Here is a 20,840-nt window from a genome sequence, read left to right on the forward strand (position 1 = left end):
AGGTGGCAGTTTCCTCGGAGGTCCCAGCCTGGATGGAGGTTTCCCAGGCAGCGCCCCCTGAGTGAGGGATTCCCGGAGTTTGGAACCTCTCTGCCTCCTTCCCGGATCCTTGGGATCCGAACCGAGACCGACGGCCCGGAGAACAGTTCTCTCCTCTTTCTCCCAAATTGTCACCCCGAAGGAATCTCAGCCACAACTATCTCTTGCAGCAAGAAAGACCGCAAGTATTAGAGAAGAAACTTTTCCTACGACGGGGTTTGGGGAAGAGGGTAGGAAAGTTACAATTCCTTAGCCCACGGGGAGGAACTTCTACATCTGTTTTGAAAGTATCTACACTGGCGCGGGCGGGCTCTAGTCCCCAGCCCCGCGCCTCTCATTAAGCGCGGCTCTAGCGTCCGCGACTTGGACGGAATTTGCGCGGACTTTTCGGGTGGGGCAGACGGGTCGGGGAAGGGCAGGTGATGCCGTTAGTACGAGGAGTGGTGCTCCGCTCCCTCTAAGGGCCTGGGTTGAGCGCGGCTTGGGGGGTCGCGAGTGGTAGCGGGGAGGGGGATGGTGGGGGCGACACGGGAGGGAGGTTCGAGGCGTGTGTCCTTTTCAAACCCCACTCTTCTCCGCTGCGCCTTCTGTGCCCGCAGATGCTGGGTAGCAAGGGACTGGGGCTGTCCGGACTGACCCTCGCCCTGTCCCTGCTTGTGTGCCTGGGCGCGCTGGCTGAGGCGTACCCCTCCAAGCCAGACAACCCCGGAGAGGACGCGCCGGCGGAGGACATGGCCAGATACTACTCAGCGCTGCGGCACTACATCAACCTCATCACCAGGCAGAGGTGGGTGGGCTCCTTGGGACCGACTCCTGGAGTGCTCTGCCCGGCAACCAGAGATCCTCGGGATCTCAGAGGACAGAGACGAGTTTTCTTCTTGCTTATAACCCTGGGCAGCACAGTATCAGGCACATACTCAGTTCTCAGTGAGTAATTGCGTAGGGCGCTGAACACTTTCCCTCTGCAACAGTAGTTACAAAATCGTGACCCCCAGATTTAGGTTCCTTAGGCTGTGTGGCTGGCCATCTTCTTCCACTCATTCCCTGTTCTTTTTTGTTCTTAGAGCAGTTGGGGGACTGTTTGGAAACCTGGATGGGAAAGGACTCCCCCCACCCCGGGGTGGGGGGGAACAACCCCAAACAGGTCAGGAGTGCTGGGGGAAGGGCTGTAGGGAGAAGAATGAGCTGAGTGTTAAGAAACTACAACCACCACCGACCAGGAAACAGCTGAGTTGCCAAAGACATTGCCAGATTTTCCAAGCTGTCCAGAGCAAAATTGAATGACAGTATTTAGGAAAAGACAAATAGAGCTAGTTTCTTTTCTTCTGTACAGTGATTTTTTTTTCTTTATTCAGTCTCAGCCTTTTATTTAAAAATCCTGGCATTAATAGAGATTTAGCATGAAAACAATTGATTTAAAATGCAGACTTTTCCCATCTTCTAGCAGGTGAATTTTGAGAAGGAAGTGCCCAGTTAGTGCTTTGTTAATGAGAAACTAGTAGTCACTCTGGGATAAACCCAGGGATTACATGGAATTTGAGAAATCATACATTTTATTCTGACTCCCCAGAAAGCTAAACTTAAATGCTATGTCTTCACTCTCAATATCAAGTATTAAGGGGGGGGGGGGGAGGAAGAAAGAAAGAAAATCACATCCTAACTATAATATAGGATTTAAAATTTGTTTCCAAAATTCATTCATCTTAGTTCTAAGTTATTCAATATCTCAATTTTGGGGATCAAATGACCTTGATAAGCTAAAAAGGGTGAACCCTTTAAAAACTTTAATGTTAACATATCTAAATTATGTTTTATAAAGTGTTATTTTTATCTTTTTACCATACTTTTTACTGGTTACAAGTCAGGGAATAGTTGAGAAGGATTCAAAGTGGGGAGAATTTATATTCTTAAATAAATATTTCTCCCTGTTTCATCAAAAAGGGGTATAACATACTAAAAAGCTTCTGAAAAAGTGCCAGTTTACACAGAATCAGAAATACATAAAATGCTGGAATTAAATAGTATTGGTTTGTGAACCTTGAAATCGGTTCACTTTAATTAGCAAAAAGCAATAATGTTTTATATCCTAGTAGACTTCTCAGAAAGGGAATTGCTCCCAATTCTTGCTTATGCTATCATATAGACCAGAGAAAAGAACTTGTTGAAATTAAAATAATACATATTAATTGTCATTTATCTAGGAAAAGCTTGTTGGTTATTTAGTTTGTCTGAACAGTAGAATTTATTTCTGCCAAGATGATTGCGATAAAGCTTATCCACTGTATAAAGCTTTAGTGGTTCAGAATGTTTCCCTAGGCGTTATTTCATTCCGTCTTTACCTCAAAGCTTTGAAGTGAGTATAATTATCTTCATTTTACAGGTCATGAATATAAGAACAATTTATGAAGGCTTTTCTTTTTAGGGGTGATGAAATCGGAGCACTCCCGCTGATTTCCTCACTACCATCAGCATCCGGTGTGATCTCCATCTTTGATGAGGGAAAAACAAAGGGAAGGGGCCTGAGTTTCATGGGAAGAGATTCAGGTTAGGTGGGAATACACAGATTCTGAACCAGAGATTCCTGTCTCAATTTCCCATAAGTTCCTTCTTAGAAACCATCAGAGACTTATCCTCTGTGCCCGTTGTCTCCATTCCGTACTCATTGCCTTCCCGTCTCACACACCCAATCCCCACACGGTTGTATTTTTTGAAAATTACGGTATCATTTGTGAACATGTGTTTTTATGTGGCACAAATGGTAGTCTGATAACATTCTCCTTGTTCCCTTTTCCTACTCAGTTTTTAAGCTCTATGCTCCTGGTCCATTGCTTCTGAAAGCCACACTGTTTATTCTAGAGCATAGATCTACCACCTTTGGCTTTTACAATTCCCTGTGAAACCAGTGGTTCTAACTGGTGCTGACTTTAGGCTCTAAACATCCTGGGATGCCTAGGACAGCCCCCTACAACAAAGGTTGCCAAGGACGAGAAACCCAGCCCTTGATTAGTCTTTCTCCATCCTGGTCACACACTGGAGTCACCTGGGGAGTTTTAAAATACACTAATGCTGGGCTGCACCCTGACCCTTTAAATCAGAACCTCGGGGGTAGGACCTGGGCTTTACAGAGGTTTTAAAAGCTTCCCTTATGTGGAATATGGCTTCTTAATGTGAAGCCAGGTTTGAGAATTTTTCCCTAAAGACTTTATCTTTGCCAGTTAAAGCATGGTAGAGAAGAAGGATAATCCAGAATTAAGTAGGAGAGGAAGAATAGTGAACATGACTGTCCTGGGTGCCGCTTTAGGACTGCAAATCCTGTTCTTCTAGGTTTAAGTTCTTTATTAGTAAATTGGAGAAAACATTAGCCAGTTCTATTCACTGGAGCATGATGAAGATAAATGAGTTGAGGTTGCTCAAGAGTTTGACGGTTAATAAAATCAACTAATGAACAGAGTAAATAGGTGTAAGCAACGATCTATTGTTTGATATCTCAACTCTGGAAAATGTTGAGGAAATCTTACAAACAATGGGGACGGGGAGCAGTTTGTTTGTCCTTTGCTTTCTTAAGTCCCAGCAAAGGAGCAATAATAGGAAATCTTTCCAAAAATTTTAGATTTAACTGTACTTGATAATATACCCTCTGGCAGCTTTATTTTGCTGTTTTATCTGGGAGCTAATCAATCCATCCAGGCTAGTTTTTCATTTGTGAATAATAGAGCTTCTGGTATATAAGCCCTTTTCTGAGAAAGGGAAAAATACAGACTTTGCAGACCCTTCCCCAGTGAGAGAAACAAAGACCTAAGTATGCACTCACCTGGAGCAAGTAACCTACACCACCCTTACATTCACATTTTTAGTCCTATCCATAACCAGCTCTAGGAGAAAAAAGACCAGTAAGATTCCATGGTCTTTCCAGGATCCATGAGATTCCTTATATTTACGGGGCAAATTAAAATCAAAGCAGGAGCAAAGGCTTTAGCTTTTGTTACCCCAAATAAATATGGAAAATATGGGACCAAGATTTGTTGTTTTCTGTAAGAATGAGTGCATTTCAACAGCCATATCTTGCATTTGTGTTTTACTCTGTCACTTTCAAAACATTGTGGCTCGCACTGGATTTCCACAAAGACTCCAATTTAAGCGTGAGTTATGATCTGATTTTTAGGAATGAGAAAACTGAGATTTGAGGACACAGGTGGGTCTAGAACTTCTGTCTGCTGATTTTTCTCCCCAGGGTTGTTTCTGAAATATCATCTGATCTCTTTGTTAAGGTTTAAAGTGCTGTATATCATCAGAACTCTAGCCAATTAACTAATTATGGAAACATTTAAAATCATACTGCAATGTGCTTTTACTTCCTGTCACTTAGTTATGAAAGTCTATCTATGTATTGTTTGTAGTAGTATAAAAAGGCGAGAATTTGACTAGGAGTTTTGATGGGTTCAAATATTCTGCTAAATTATTATTTAAGCAAAATTATACATATATATAATTTGAAGTCATATTTCTGATAATGTCTGCTTCATAAACCTAGATTACTTGTTAGCAGATGACCAATCATGTGAGACACTATTTTCTTTTTTGTTAAAAAATATTTTTCCTCTTTATGAATATTTCAGATTTGCTTTAAGAACTTTACCTCTTTCTTTCTTTTCTTTTCTTTTCTTTCTTTTAGGTATGGGAAACGATCAAGCCCTGAGACACTGATTTCAGACCTCTTGATGAGAGAAAGCACAGAAAATGTTCCCAGAACTAGGTATGAAGGGCTTGTGTGGGGACATTGCTGCAGAGCTCAGGATGGCACCGGAGAAGGAAATGCCAGAGGGCTGCCTGGGGTGGGGGTGGGGGGATGGGGAGCATTGGAATGGGTCTTCCAAACCAGGTAGCATTTGGGCAGAAATGGAGATGGGTCACAGGGCAGTGAGGACCTTTGTTTTCACATAATGACTTGCAAATCTCTAAGCTTCTGTGGGGTATTATTTTCTACTCCAGATTATTTGGTGCTTCTTCGAAAATTTTTAACATAAGAGACTTTTACCTCAGAAAAGACTCTATATGGAATTTCTAACTGGGTTAGAATTAGGAGAACATAGAGTAAGTCCCCATCTCTACACTGAAATGACTAACAGTCCATCTTTGGCTGGGATAATCTTTAGTTTTCAAATGGTATGTGGAGTGTCTAGATATCCTGCATATGTCTCTCATGGGTCTTGCTCTAGTCTTCCTCGTTCTGCATGAAGCTGTAGATAAATCTTGGTGGCGGGGGTGGGGGGCAGCTATTGTCTACTTTTCAGCTTATTTTAAGTTCAATATCACATAATAATTTATTGCATTCAAGGAATGAATGTTAAGGACATAATATTCTTAGTAACTTGTCTGTGACCTTGGAGGCTTTCTGGGAGTATGGACTCGTCTTGGGAAAAGGCACCTACCAAGAGCTGGTGTGAAATATTGTGAACAATGAGCAATAAGTGCTGCTGGAAAGCAGCCAGACCTTCCTCCAATTTCATAACCTCCTGGCTCTAATGTCCTTTCCCTCCTGCCCCTGCCCTGAACAAGATCACAGGGCGCATATTTCATCCATTTCTGTTGGAGCTTGTGGACCTTAAACCCAGATCTTGACAATGTCAAGAACCAGGTTCCCCAGAAGAGGTCACTAGAACACTTGCTCAGGGAGCATGACTGGCCTGTCACTCTTCACTGAGGTTCTCCCCAAAGAAAAGTTGGGTGACGTGCTGAGTCACTTACTTTCCCTCCCACCATCCCTCTGTTGTCTTGTGAAATGGCCAGCCAGGGCCAACGTACAGGTGTAGAGTTGTCAGGTTTGTTTTCTCTGAGGGAAACAACAATTTTGTCTCTGGAGGTATCACCCCAGAGTTAAACAGCAAATACAAGGGAAGCAGGTGGAAAATTCATAAGGGTTATTTTTAATACTAAACAATAGATGCCTTAAAGCTTTCACTGACACGCAGGTGATGCTTACTGTGATAAAAAGTTTAGGGTAAACCTTATGTACTTTGGTTGAAAAAAAAGAACCATCCAGACTTAGCAACCTTGCTGCTACTCTTTGTTCTGTGGCTTGAAGTCTCACAGCTGGCACATGGAATAGAGTTAATTGCACCCTGACGGACAGCCTCAATCATGTGCAGTTAGGAGGAGGCCAAAGTTGACAGCCTTGAAGTTGCTTGTGAATGCTATTTTATTATAAAGAGTTCTTTATAAAAATAGCATCTTACTACATAAAAAGGCTTGTGGGAAAACAAAAGAAGCATATTCAGAGTTGTGTAACAATAACTTTCTTGTTACCATTTTGTGTGATCCTGTAGTTTTGATCTTCAGAAATAGTGCAGAGTTCTTTGGCTCCTCTGATAAATACAGAGCCTTTTAAATACTCCCTCTGAGATTTGCCTGAGACTCCCATGAACATGAGTGAAAGCTACTCAGCTGGGTTGCTGCATGTTATGCCACTGTCTTCTGCTCTGGTATCCTACATGACCTCCTGTTTAGAATGCCAACAGGGGCCTTTTCAACAGTTCCGGATCATCTTTTGGTTCAGGACTGAATGTCTCACTTTTGAAAGCCTCCCAGGAAGTTGGGAAGCTTCTCTCACATGCTTTCTTTCTTATGTTTGACAGGCTGGAAGACCCTTCTATGTGGTGATGGGAAATGAAACTTGCTCTCCAGTCTTTACCTATTTTTCAACCCAAATTTCATCCTGTAAAACTAGAGTCTGCCGATCCTCCCCGTGCATGCGGCCACTGTGCTCGACTCTGTGGTTTCCCTTTGTCATCCTTGTATATATGTGTGTTTAAATAAAGTACCAAGCATTCAAAAATGTTCTGTTCCTCAATGAAAACCTTGTGGTTGCAATAGTGAGAATTATTTTACAGTATTCGTTACATCACAATCTCCCTCCAGTAGCAGGTTCAAAGTTTGTTTCACCAATATTAAAGCACTGATTATGGAAGATATAAAGAAACAATGATTTATGATGATCGAGACTCAGCTGTGTGTGTGTGTGTGTGTGTGTGTGTGTGACAATAAAAGTGTTTGGAAACTTCAAGCAGGGGCATGCTAATTTGGAATAATTATCTGAACTTTCCCCCAGATGGGCATGAAATCCTTGTTAACCTTATTAGCCTATACTATTAGCAGAAAGGATTGCTGGCTAACAACTTTCTGCAAGATATCCTTTCCTCTAATATAGTAGCCACTAGTCATGTGTTGCTTTTGAGCACTTGCATGTAGCAAGTGCAAGGGAGGAGCTGAGTTTTAAATTTTACTGGGTTTTAATTTCAATAGTCACATGTTTCTAGCAGCTATCATATCAGACAGCTCAGATCTATACATTTTGGTGGGGGAGGGGGCGGGGTGGGGGCACTACATTTAGAATTTGAGTCCTAAACAGAAATATACCGAGTAGGAATGACTACCTTTTCACACAACATGGGGAATGTTAATTAATTCAACTAAAGGTTATTAAACTTTCCCCCTCCTTCATGTACCTATACATGGGCTTAGCTTAAAATTTATATTATCAGAGTCTTACATGTAATTTCTTTTTTTTTTTTTTAAGATTTTATTTATTTATTTGACAGACAGAGATCACAAGTAGGCAGAGGCAGGGAGGAAGCTGGCTCCCCGCGGAGCCGAGAGCGGGAGGCGGAGCTCAATCCCAGGACCCTGAGATCATGACCTGAGGCGAAGGCAGAGACTTTAACCCACTGAGCCACCCAGGCGCCTCCTTACATGTAATTTCTAAAGCAAGTAAAATGGGTCTCCTCCTATATTTGTCCTTTGAACCACCCTGCAAAAAATATTTTCATGTGCTGTTCTAAAATGGTTTACAAAACCCCTATATACATTCCGTCTTAGGGAATCTTAGAGTATATAAAATCTTCTCTATATATAATGAATTCTGTTTCTTCAGCCACTGAAGTCAGTGATACTCCCTTCAATGAAACCACTGCGCAATTTTCCTAAGTGGGTCCTTACTTTCTTTCAATTTTTGTTTTTTTAAAATTTTCAGTGTTCCAGAATTCATTGTTTATGCACCACACCCAATGCTCCTTGCAGTACATGCCCTCCACAATTCCCACCACCAGGCTCACCCAACCTCCCACCCCTCTCCCCCTCCAACACCCTCGGTTAGTTCCTCGGAGTCCACAGTCTCTCAAGGTTCGTCTCCCCCTCCAATTTCCCCTGACTCCCTTCTCTCAATCTTCCCATGTCCTCTGTGTTATTCCTTATGCTTCACAAATAAGCAAAACCATATGATAATTGATTCCCTCTGCTTGACTTATTTCACTCAGCATAATCTCTTCCAATCCTGTCCATGCTGATACAAAAGTTGGGTATTCATCCTCTCTGATGGAGGCATGGTACTCCATAGAAGAAATTAAAAATAGCTTCCCTATGATCCTGCAATTGCACTACTGGGCCCTCATTTTTGTTTCTTTGGGCTTTGAACTAAATATCCTCAACTGCACTTACGCCTTCCGCAGTTTCGATTGCCTGCGGACAACCGCTATCTGGAAGGAGACGCTCCGCTCCTCCTTCTGACGAATCGACCGATGATTACCAGTAGCCTAGCTTTACATCATAGCGCCCACGTCATTCTCCTTGCTTGGGCTCTTGGGGTAGGCGTTTTATCGTCTTACATCTCCCAGGAAGAGTAAGGGTGAGTACAGCTTAGTAAAATATTTGGAGAGAGGCCAAATTCACATAACTTTTATTAGAGTATGTGGTTACCATTGTCCTGTTTCATTTTAGTCCTTGTTATTAATCTCTTACGGTGCCTAATTTATAAATTAAACTTCATTGTAGGTATGTATATATAGGAAAAAACAGTCTATTTAGGGTTCAGTACTCTCCGCAGTTTCAGGCATCCACTGGGGGTCCTGAACATATCCGACCCCCACCCCAACCTGGATAAGGGCAGGCGAGGGTGTGGGGGACTACCGCCCGAAATGTAAAGTGTTTGTTTTTTTTAATCTTAAATGTTGAATAAGTCACAGTTTCTTACCACACAACGTCAGAAGTTCTTTACGAACCAGTATGTTTGGAAATTTTCTTTACTGACGTTAATAGGATGCAAAACAAGTTGACTGAAAGATTCATTTGGCAGCACAGGTGATCTGAATATTCATCACCAATTATAGAATAGTTACTCAGTTCTCAGTTGCTCAGTTACACGGAGCAGAGCAGATAGGGGTATATATAAACCCTTGAAAAATAACCTGGGAATTTCATTTTAAAATAAAAGTTTAAACCTCTTATCCTACCAAATCTAAGTGCCCCAAAGGCTAAATATTAAGCCATCTCTATTTTACCTATAAATCAGGCCTTGCTATCTCACCTCTTCACCTCATCTTACTAGAAAGGACGGACTCTTCATACCACGTGAGCCCTGTGGCCCCGACTCGGTGGCTTCCACGCCGTCAGACCTTCAAATTTACTAATTTTCTGAGTTCTCATTCATGAAACAGGGATTGTAAATCCTACCCGACTTTCTAAATAAGTTTATGCTGAGATCAGAATTCAAGTTAAGATAATGTTACAAGTAAGTAATAGGAGGGGGTGGATAAGGATGAAGTTTTTGATAATTCTTGTGTTGGATTATAACTCCCTTGCTGGAGACTGAACGTTTGTATCCTTTCAGATTTATATGTTGAAATCCTAATCCCCAAAGTGACAGCACTTGGAGGTAGGGTCTTTAGGAGGGATTGATTAGGTCCTGAGAGTGAAGCTCTCATGAATGAGATTAATGTCCTTTTAAAAGGGACCCCAGAGAGCTCCTGTATTCCTTCCATCATGTGAGGACATAGTAAGGATATGGTTGTCTATGAACCAGAAAGCAGGCCCTCAGCAGATACCAGATCTACTGCTGCCTTGATCTTGGACTTGCCAGCATCCAGAATTGTGAGCAATAAATTTCTGTTTTTAAGCCACTTGTCTACGGTAATTTGCTATAGGAGCCCAAACAGACTAAGATATCCCTAATAAAAAAGAATTCACTTCAAGCAATACAATAATAGTAAACATTTATAAGTTGCAAAACTACATTCCGGGAGATTCCCTAGTAATATTTTTCAAATATTTACAGCCTGCTGACCCACTTTGGAACAGGAGTAAATGTACCAGATCACCCATCTGTCATTACAAGTAAAAATAATCCTTATTAGAGTTACAGTAAGAACAACTGAACCTTCATTAAAATGAGATACATTGGGACGCCTGGGTGGCTCAGTTGGTTGAGCGGCTGCCTTCAGCTCAGGTCATGATCCCAGCGTCCTGGGATCGAGTCCCGCATCGGGCTCCTTGCTCAGCAAGGAGCCTGCTTCTCCCTCCGCCTCTGCCTGCCACTCTGTCTGCCTGTGTTCACTCTCTCTGACAAATAAATAAAATAAAATCTTTTAAAAAAAATGAGATACATTTAAGCAACATCGTCATTATCAAGTAAATCTCCAAGTATTTATTAAGGTCTCTGATGATGCAAACTCAATTCTACATTCTAAGAGGTATAAATTGTGCATAAGGTTTTTGCAGATGCCTTTGTATTTTTATTTTGTCACTTACAATGCCTGTGACACACTCAGATGATTATTCCCCCATTTTCATAGAGGAGGAAACTGAGGCCTAGGCAAAGGAAGTGACTTTCCCCTCCTAATTCAAGGTAGGGAGACGAGATAACATTTCTCTATTCGCAAACTTTGCCCTCCTGATGGTGTTTCATGGAAGAAGTCAGTCAACACCCAGGTCTTAGACAGCCTGGTTCAGAACATAACCTTAGCACACTTAAAACAACCTGAGAATAGCAAAGTACTAAATTGTGCCAAAGGCATTTAGAAAAGGAAATGAGCATGGGCAGAACTAGCTGGAAAAGCCTTAACAGAAAGTGAGGATGTTGAGCTGGGTGAACACAGAGGTGGGTCAGCCTGAGCTTGTGTAGGGAGTGGTCTGGGGACTACCTGATAGGAACAGAGGCAGAGTGGCCAGGAGTTGGGTCTGTGAAGTAGGTCCAAGAATGGCCAAGGTCATTCATCCATTCATTCATCTGCTCAACAGTATTTGAGTAACTACTATGTATCGGACTTTGTACTGGGGATATAAAGATCAATAATAGTTTTTCAAGGAATTTACCATCTAATGAGGGAGGCAGATATTTACAGTGTATTATTGGAAGTGCAAAGATAGGAGTGTTAGAGGTTTGGATATAGTGAGGTGCTAGAACCTACCTGCTTATGCTTCCCTTTGCATTTTTCCTGACAAAGGAATTGTAGACTCAATTGCTAAAATAGGAAAAAAGTGCCAGATGGGCAAGTATCCAATGAGGTCAAATGCGGGGTTGCCCTAAGCTGAATCAGAGCACCCGGCTAAGGCCTGAGCTTCTGCAGTACCTCTGTACCCCAGCAGCATGTCAGCATCCTGGTGCAGCATGGCAGGAATAGTGAGGTCTGTGGGGCAGAGGCACAGATCCACTTACCCAAACAGATGCAGAGACAAGAAGAGCCAGTCTGCCACGTCTAGCAGTAGATGGAAGAAGGGGCATGAGTAAATGCAAGTTAACTTCAGATACAGTGTCCCTGCCCACAGTGCACTGTGATTAATGAATCCATCAGATTCCACCAAGCAAAGGGGCATGGGGATGAGAATAGAGGAAGGAGCCCTTCATAGTTGTTTTTCCCCATTTCAGCGGCAGAGATACCGCCTCCCTCTCTAACAAGAAGTGTGCAGAAGGTGTTACAGGAGCCATGAAGGGGATCCTGCCCAAGGCTGAGGAGCGTGGAGGAAGCAGGCCAAACTTCCGGGAGCTCTTGCTGCTTGAGCTGAGGTTCGGAGCAGGAGTACCCACTGCCAGATGAGGAATGCAAGAGATGAGTAGAGGACAAGCAGGTATGAAAGAGCAGTATATACAATGCATACTTTGAGTGCTTTTTAATTTTTCTTGATGCCTATCCTTTGAATTTGACCACATGCTAGGTCTGGACCACTGGGTTACTGTTCTGAAGGGAAACTTCCATTTGGGATAAAAGCAAGTCCCATCTCTAGCTTTCCTTTTTCCAGCATTTCTCCCTTCCTCCCCACCCCAATCCCACCTGCTTTTCCATAGGCTGGCTCCAGGGCAGATTGGCATCTCTGATAATATTTTTCATTCAGCCAAATCAGGACTGGACTTCTCAGCCTGAGATATCTTAACTATGATCTTATGGACAAATTTGTAAATTTGGAGAATACATGTTGTAGGGTTGGCTCTACTCCCTAATTCAGGAAGGAAAGGACTTGCTATTTCTTTTGCAACATTTTGACTTTCTTAGTATCTACTCTCTCTTCCCCCTGTCTAGATAAAGGTCAGGACAGAGGAGCAGATATAAAGGGCAGGAAAAATCAGCACTGGATTGGGACTTGCACACTGTGGTACAGTGCTTTCTGCTAAGTGAAGATGCGTGACGGACTGTTCAGAGCTGGGCCCACATGCAGACTCAGTGGCCTTGCTGATGACAGGAAGGCAAATGTGATGGCAATTCATTGTCCCCTCTTTCTTTCCAATACACATGCATTGTGTTTGTATGGTTACTTATTACTCTGAGGCAACAGAAAATATTTTTTCTCCTCCTTGCAGAACACTGGAATCAGTTAAAGTGCTCACAACTAAATAAATACCTTTTCTATCACTATAGAGGAAAACCGCCTTTTGAATGAGATTGTTCTGTGGAATATTCTTTTATTGTGGTTCATGGGTAGAAGGATTATGATATTGTCACAACTAAATGATTGCCCTTTCTTCTGCCCATTAGAAAAATTAGTACAGTGTGAAATCCCACAGCATCTTTTCCTTTTTTAAAAAATTGGAGTGGAATAACATATAACTAATCGTATGTGTCATCTGAGCTCATAGTTTATTGTGCTAAGTAATAGCTATCAGTCTAAACTTGTTCTAATGCTGCAGGATTGAAACGCTTTGCAATTGTCAAAGGGGGTGATTGTGTGTGATGGTTCTTAGTAAGTGCTCAGTGAAAGCCAGTTCTGTCTGGAGATGATGGTGATGCCTGGGAGTGATCCCAGAGGAGCCACAGCAAATGCATTGTTTGATGAGCAACCTCAAAGGATTCCTTGTGATCCTTTCAGGAAGTGCAGGTACCATTCACAGCAGGGCCTTGACAGAAGTACCGGAGTTTGTTTAAACATAACTTCTTGGTGCTTTTAAAGGTATTGGTTGAATAGACTCTTCTTTCCCGACATCTCAGAAGTTTGATTCACCTTGGATTACCCTGATTGTCAAGTTCAGAAATAACTTTTTTTTTCAGCCTTACATATTGTAGTACCAGAACTCTCTGAAATACCTTTTGAGTCATGAATAATTTTCCCCTGGCTTTGAGCAAATGATAATTTTGGAGCTTTTGCAAATTATTGCCACTTACATTGCTAATGTATTAAAAGATTATTAGTATGTCATATTAGCAGATTGTGTGTATTATTAACTCTAATGTAGGGTGCATCCTACAACTATTTTTGTCTTTAGGCAATTTCGATATTTAAACTTGTAAAGGATTAGGATGTTTCTTTCCCTATAAGACGCAGATTCCTTTAATTCCCAATCTATACCTAATTTCAGGATTCTTTGTTTTCCCAAAAGTTAATTGAATTTGAAACTTGATTTGTTCAGTGTATTTACTTGAAATTTGACTTTACTCATTGACTTGGCTGCTTTTGTATTGTATTATGAGGCAATTTAAAGTTGAAATGAGAGCCTTTGTGTAGAATATAAAAATCATATTTTACCCTTTTTTTCTAAGTAACACCTTACTGTTGGGGTGTTATGTACTGAAGGGAAAGCATCACTCAAAAGAATTTTCAATGAGAGTTTGCCCAGAAAAATTTGAATTTTATTTATTCTGATTCCTACATTTTTTCTCTCATTGCCAGATCTTTTCAAATCATAGTGACCTACTAAATTAACTGGTCTATAAATTTTAATGCAAGAATAAGCAATGTTGGCAGAACATATTTAATATAATCATTCCTTCTAACAGACTGAATTATTGACCAAGTCAAAACAGAGCCAGCTGATCTCTGATGAGTTTCTAGAGTCCCAAGGATGTTATCAATTCCTGAAACATTCATTGAATAGTCTCTCTGTGACAGGTGCTCTGCTCCATTCTAAGAGTGATATAAAGATGAGTGGGATAGTTTCTCTCCTCTTAAAGACCTAACAATTTATGAAGGAGACAGACACATGCTTAAGTGACTCTAATACGAGGCAGATCATGATTGAGGTTTAAATAGGACCAGAAAGTAATTGCTGTGGGAGAACAAGGGAGGCTGAACTCATTTCCACTAGAATGTGCACGGAGTGGGAGTGTCATTTGAAGTGGACCTGGTGAATGGCAGTTATTCAATAGGGCTGCTCTTTTGCAGACTCAAGGTCGTTACTAGCTACGTTACATTCCTAGAAGAAAGTCTGTGCTTAAGCAAGCACCAAGTAGAATTCTGAGGTGGCAGTCTGAGGACATAGTGAATGGCCATCCATCTCAAACTGGGCATCGATTGTCATCTCAGAGTGACATCAGTTGTCTGAGTTGATACAAATGAGAGGTAGGATGAGAGCGTAAAGACCAGAGAGGGGATAAGATGGCATCTGATCCTCTCTTAATGCCTCTACCTCCACCCTGAAAACAGGGGATTCATTTTGGGTAGCACTGTAAGAAGAGTAAGTAAACAAAGCTAAAAGCACCATGTTTTTGGAAGAAGTGATATTCTCGGCATAGAACAGACTGCATTGGGGTCTAAGTGACAAAGTATAACAGAGAGGAAGCATTTCTTTTGTCTCCCACACACAGACCCTGGAGGAATTTCGGCATCTGGGGCCTCAGGTGACTTTCAGAGATCAAGTGCTGTGCCCACTAACAGGAGAAACAGGAGAAACTGGCAGTTGGCAGAGCAGGTCCCCAAGAATGGTTCCGGCAACTGTGACTGATGCAGGCAGATCAGTTATAGGGTGCTGGCCTGGTAGGGTGACCAAAAATTCTGGTCTCTCCAGGACTTTCCTAGGTTTAGCCCTAAAAGTCCTATATTCTGGGAAGCCCTTTGGTCCTAACCTAGCCAGGACAGGTGGTCCCCTACTTGGGAAACAACTGCTTGTGGTCTCATTTTAATAGAAAATATGCTCCAAATGCTGAACTACCTACAAGTGAGCATCTAAACCCACCATCAGCATTTACACACCTGCATGTAACTGTTCAGCTGCACGATATTTTCCTAATCGACCTTACAGAACACGATTCTCTTTAGATAATTGTAAAAAGTAAATTTATAATATCCCCACCATAGAAAAACATCAGCTGTGAAGACATTAAGAAAAGTCTTGTAATTTCTACACCAGCCACTTTCATATTCTAACATTATAAATACATTGGTTCTGTGAATGCATAAATATTTAATTTCATGGATAATTAACTCTTTATAAGAAAAATGATTTCGATGTGAAACCCTAAATAGCAATTTGCCTTCCGAAGTTATGTTTTTCAGGTTTTGCTTTTTGTGATAAGAAATAAGGTACGACAGAGCTACGTTTGTTGAGAAGCTAGTAGAAACTGGTCCTCTATTTCCTTTAATTTTTCTAATCCTCATACAAACCACGAGAGGCAGGTATGGCTGGCCACATTTTACAGATGAGGACACTGAGGCACAAAAAGGTGAAATGAAATAAAGCAAAAAAGCTGGCAAGCGGTGGCTGGAGCTCCATCTCAGGCCAGTTTGACTTCCTGTGGGGATTTATTTATTTATTTATTTTTTTCCTGTGGGGATTTAAAATCATCTTTCTGTTAATAGAATTGTCATTGACTGTTTCATTACGTATGTTTACAGTGGTCATGAGGACCAGGCAGCATGGAGAGCTGCTAAGATAGACTTTGGTGTCAGAAAAGACTTGATTCTTTTATCATTATGCAGTGACACATCTTTATTCCCCAAATGCGTTTTTTCTAAAAGTCCAGTGTGTCTAATACTAACATAGCTATACTAGCTTTTTAAAAATTGGTATTCACCTATCTTCTTTCACCCAGTTTTCTTCAAACTTTCTGGGTCATGAAGTTGTCCAAGCCACTAACTGTATGTCTTGTGACAAAACATAGTCTTTTTTTTTTTAAGTAAGCAGTAAGCTCTTTTAACTAGCAAGTTTAGACTACTTGCATTTACCGTGATAATAGATATATTTAGATTTACTTCTGCCTTCTTCTTTTGTTCTGTTCCCAGTGCTTTTTCTTTACTTCTTTTCTGTTTCTTGCCTTTTATGGAATAAATCTAGTTTCCTTTCTCCTCTTTTTTTCCTCCACTAGTTTGCATATTATATTTTTTACTCTTTTTCTGAATGAAGTAAGGACATTAGAATGAGTTTAACTACTCACAAAACATTTTCCTCCTTTCATATATGCATGTTAATTAGCAATGTGAGCAATTTTTCCTACCATCCTTCACTCCCAATATTTTTTGTGATGTTTGTATAAAATGGAATTTGAAGTTCATTTATGATTGCATATGAACCACAGAGGAACCCATTTATTAATAAAAAACTTTTTTAATAGTTTAAACGTAGGGGGAAAAATTTAAAAAATGGGGAAACATTGTAAAAAAAAAAAAAAGAATGAGTTTAACTCCAATAACCCTCTCTAACCATTTTGTTGGTTTGTACTCCCAAGCTAGACATTAATATTTCCATTTCTTTATATGATCAATGGTTATTTATATTTACCCATATTTGTTCACTTCTGCGACTTTTGATGTATTTTTTTCTTTCTGGGTTCAACAGATAGGGTCTTGAAAAGATAAATTCTTTTCAGTCTCTTTCTGAAAATGTCTTTATTTCACCTCTATCTTGCATGGCACTTTAGCTGGATATAGTAATCTACACCTTCTATTCTTTATCTGCTTTCTTTGCAACACTCTGAAGCTGGTATTGCATTGACTCAACCTCCATTGTTGATCTTTAGAAGTCCGTGATCACTGAAACTGGTATGCTTCTGTAGGTAATCAATTTTTTTCCCTATGGGTGTTTTTTTTTTTAAAGATTTTTATTTATTTATTTGACAGACAGAGATCACAAGTAGCAGAGAAGCAGGCAGAGAGAGAGGAAGGGAAGCAGGCTCCCCGCTGAGCAGAGGGCCCAACATGGGACTCAATCCCAGGACCCTGAGACCATGACCCGAGCCAAAGGCAGAGGCTTTAACCCACTGAGCCACCCAGGCGCCCCCCCATGGGTGTTTTTAAGGATTAGTCAGTGTTGTTTGAAATTTCCAAATGGTGTGTTAAAATGTAGGATTTTTAAAAAATTTATTCTTTTAAGGATTTATTGTATTTTTTTTATTATAAGTTTCAACTTTTTCATTTTTTATTTTTATTGGAGTATAGTTGACACTCAATGTTACGTTTCAGGTGTACAAGATAGTGATTCAACAAGTCTATATATTATGCTATGCTCATTGAAAGTATAGCTACCATCTGTCACCATGTAAGGCTATTACAATACCATTGACTATATTTCCTATGCTGTACCTTTCATCCCCATGACTTAAGTCATTCCATTACTGGAAGCCTGTGTCTCCCACTCCCTTTCACCCATTTTGCCCAGGCCCATCCCCTTCCTTTTGGCAACCATCAGTTTATTCTCTGTATTTACAGGTCTGTTTCTGCTTTTTTGCTTATTTGTTCATTTATTGTTTTTTAGATTCCACATATAAGTGAAATCAAATGGTATTTGTCCTTTCCTGACTTCTTTCACTTATCATAAGACCCTTTACTTCTGTTCATGTTGTTGTAAATGGCAAGATTTCATTCTTATTTATAGTGGAGTAATACTCCATCATGTACATGTGCCACATCATTAGTTTTTGATGTAATGTTTCATGATTCATTGTTTGCGTATAACACCCAGTGCTCCATGCAATACGTGCCCTCCTTAATATAGATCTCCAGGCTCATCCATCCCCGCCCCTTCTAAACTCTACGTTTGTTTCCTGGAGTCCATAGTATCTCATGGTTCACCTCCCACTCAGATTTCTCCCCTTTCATTTTTCCCTTCTCCTGATGTCCTCCATGCTATTCCTTATGTTCCACATATAAGTGAAACCATATGATAATTGACTTTCTCTGACGTATTTCACTTGGCATAATCTCCTCCAGGAAAAATGTCTCTTTAGGTCCTCTGCCCGTTTTTAATCAGATGATGATGATGATGATGATGATTTGGAATTGAGTTGTATAAGTTCTTCATGTATTTTGGATATTAACCCTTTATCAGATATATCATTTGCAAATATCATCTTGCATTCAGTAGGTTGCTCTTTGTGGATGGTTTCCTTCACTGTGTGAAAGTTTTTATTTTGGTGTAGTCTCAATAGTTTATTTTTGCTTTAGTTTCACTTGCCTGAAGAGACGTATCTAGACAAATGTTGCTAAGACTGATGTCAAAGAAATTACTGTCTATATTTTCTTTTAGGAGTTTTATGGTTTCAGGTCTCACATTTAGATCTTTAATCCATTTTGCGTTTATTTTTGTGTATGGTTTAAGAATATGGTCTAGTTTAATTCTTTTGCATGCAGCTGTCCAGTTTTCCCAGCACCATTTATTTAAAAGACTGTCTTTTCCCTATTGTATACTCTTGCCTCCTTTGCCATAGATTAATTCACCATATAAGTAAGAATTTATTTCTGGACTCTAGTCTCTTCCATTGATCTATATGTCTATGTTTGTACAGCATCATACTGTTTTAATTACTGTGGATTTGTAGTATACCTTGAGATCTGAGATTGCAATACCTCCAGCTTAGTTCTTCTTTGTCAAGATTGCTTTGGCAATTAAGGGTCTTTTGTGGTTCCATACAAATTTTAGGATTATTTGTTCTAGTTCTGTGAAAAATGCTATTGGTATTTTGATAGGGATTGCACTGAATCTGTAGATTACTTTGGGTAGTGTGAACATTTTCACAGTATTGGTTCTTCCACTCTGTAAGCACGGAATATCTTTCTGTTTGTTCGTGTCACCTTTAACTTCTTTCACCAGTATTTTATAGTTTCAGAGTATAGGTCTCTCACCTTGTTGGTTCAGTTTACTTCTAGGTATATTATTCTTTTTGGTGTAATTGTAAATGGAATTGTTCTCTTAATTTCTCTTTCTTGTACTTCATTATTAGTGTATAGAAATGTCACTGATTTTTCTGTATTAATTTTGTATACTGCAACTTTACTGAATTCATTTATAACTTCTAATCGTTTTTCTGGTAGAGTCTTTGGGATCTTTGTTGTTTTTAAATGTAAGGATTTTTGTCTTGTATTAATTCATAGACATTATCTCTTTAAATATTGTCTCTCCCTTATTTTCTCTTTTCTTTTGTTCTTGATGTTTTATTGAATAATCCTTCTCTTTTTATGCTCTAAATTTTTAAATTTCTCTCCTATTTCCCATCTATTTATTTATCCATGCTATATTCTGACTATATCCCTTGGCCTATAAGTGAGAGAATTATACAAATATATTCAGACTAGTGTATCAGGAAGGCTGCCATCAAAGTGAACGGAAGGTGCATATAAACTTACACCACAAATAGTTAAGGACACCACAGAGTAGTGAGAAAATCAGCTCCTGCCACAAGAGTATGGAATAAAGGAAAGACTAGGTACTAGGTACTACTGCTATATTCTTGCTCTATCTCTTACTACCTGGTCAAGACATGATCTCTTTCTCTTTAGTTTCGGCTTCTGAAACTGAATAAGAATACCGATTGTGACTAACCATTAGAATTAAATGAAGGATGCATGAAATACCTGGCAGATAGTGAGTTTCAAGAAATTACAGTTTCCTTCCTCCACCAAGACAAAGGGAATAGGTGTATAATGTCATATCGTTAATGAGACATGGTTTGACAATAGGGGTTTCAGCAGCTAATTTAGATGCATAACCAATCTGGCCTTCAGAAATCTTGAGTTCCTAAGGATACAATTGGGAAATTTTTTAAAAAGTTAATAAAGATGCAGACCCTAACTTGCCCCTCAGTAAGGGTCCCCAGCACATTGATGATTCACAGTCTCTAAGTCTCAGATTATGGGATTGCTCTAACGTAGCGTCTGCCACTGTTTTTGGAAGACCTGAATGGGGTCATTGCTTTAAACTCCTTTTGAATCTAATCTTTTTAAAGAGTAATGACTTCTGTGTAGAAACCCATGTATAACTGCGTGTGTCTCCCTTTGAGGTGACCTTTATTCCCCCACCTCTCAGCTGTTAATGGGTGAAGGGAGGTGGTACATGGAAAAGACAGCCAGTTTCCTGCCCGTTCCTTCACACTGACAAAATCAATGTCAGAATTCCACAAGGGTCAAGAGTTAGAAGGGGATTTAGAAATCATGAACTCACTGGGAATTTTCAAGTCCTGTTCCTGGTATCCGTCCCTGGTACACCTAAGTGGTGGTTTTTCAAAACAATATGGTGAATGGTAACTACATCCTGAAGGCATACAATGAAGTTGCTGTAGAGAAACTGCGTATACTAGAGAAGTAAAAAGTGATGTTCTACATCGTTAACCTTGTATTTTCTAAGATTGAGATTTGCCAGAATGTGACAGGGGTCAGGGGGCTGCTTTTCTCATCTATAGCAAAGACATTTATTTGTGACACGTATTGTGTCTCACACGTATGAAAAAAAAACGGTGGTAATGGTGGGGATTTCTTTATTCCACCCTACTAGAACTAACTTTCCTTGCAGAGTATCATTCCCATTGATGGTGAGTAGTGTTAAACTTGCCAATTAAATGTAA

The 20,840-nt window shown here is 40.2% G+C and overlaps 1 protein-coding gene across 1 annotated transcript; it reads left to right on the forward strand.

Moving 5' to 3' along the window:
• The first annotated feature begins 451 nt into the window (after positions 1-451).
• NPY (neuropeptide Y) lies at positions 452-6,866 on the forward strand. Its single transcript, XM_080819002.1, has 3 exons — positions 452-826; positions 4,712-4,792; positions 6,672-6,866. The coding sequence occupies exons 1-3, from the start codon at positions 639-641 to the stop codon at positions 6,694-6,696; spliced, it is 294 nt and encodes a 97-aa protein (XP_080675128.1). The 5' UTR covers positions 452-638; the 3' UTR covers positions 6,697-6,866.
• Positions 6,867-20,840: the final 13,974 nt, after the last annotated feature.

The sequence above is a fragment of the Martes martes genome (assembly GCF_963455335.1).
Source record: "Martes martes genome assembly, chromosome: 11".
NCBI lineage: Eukaryota > Metazoa > Chordata > Mammalia > Carnivora > Mustelidae > Martes > Martes martes.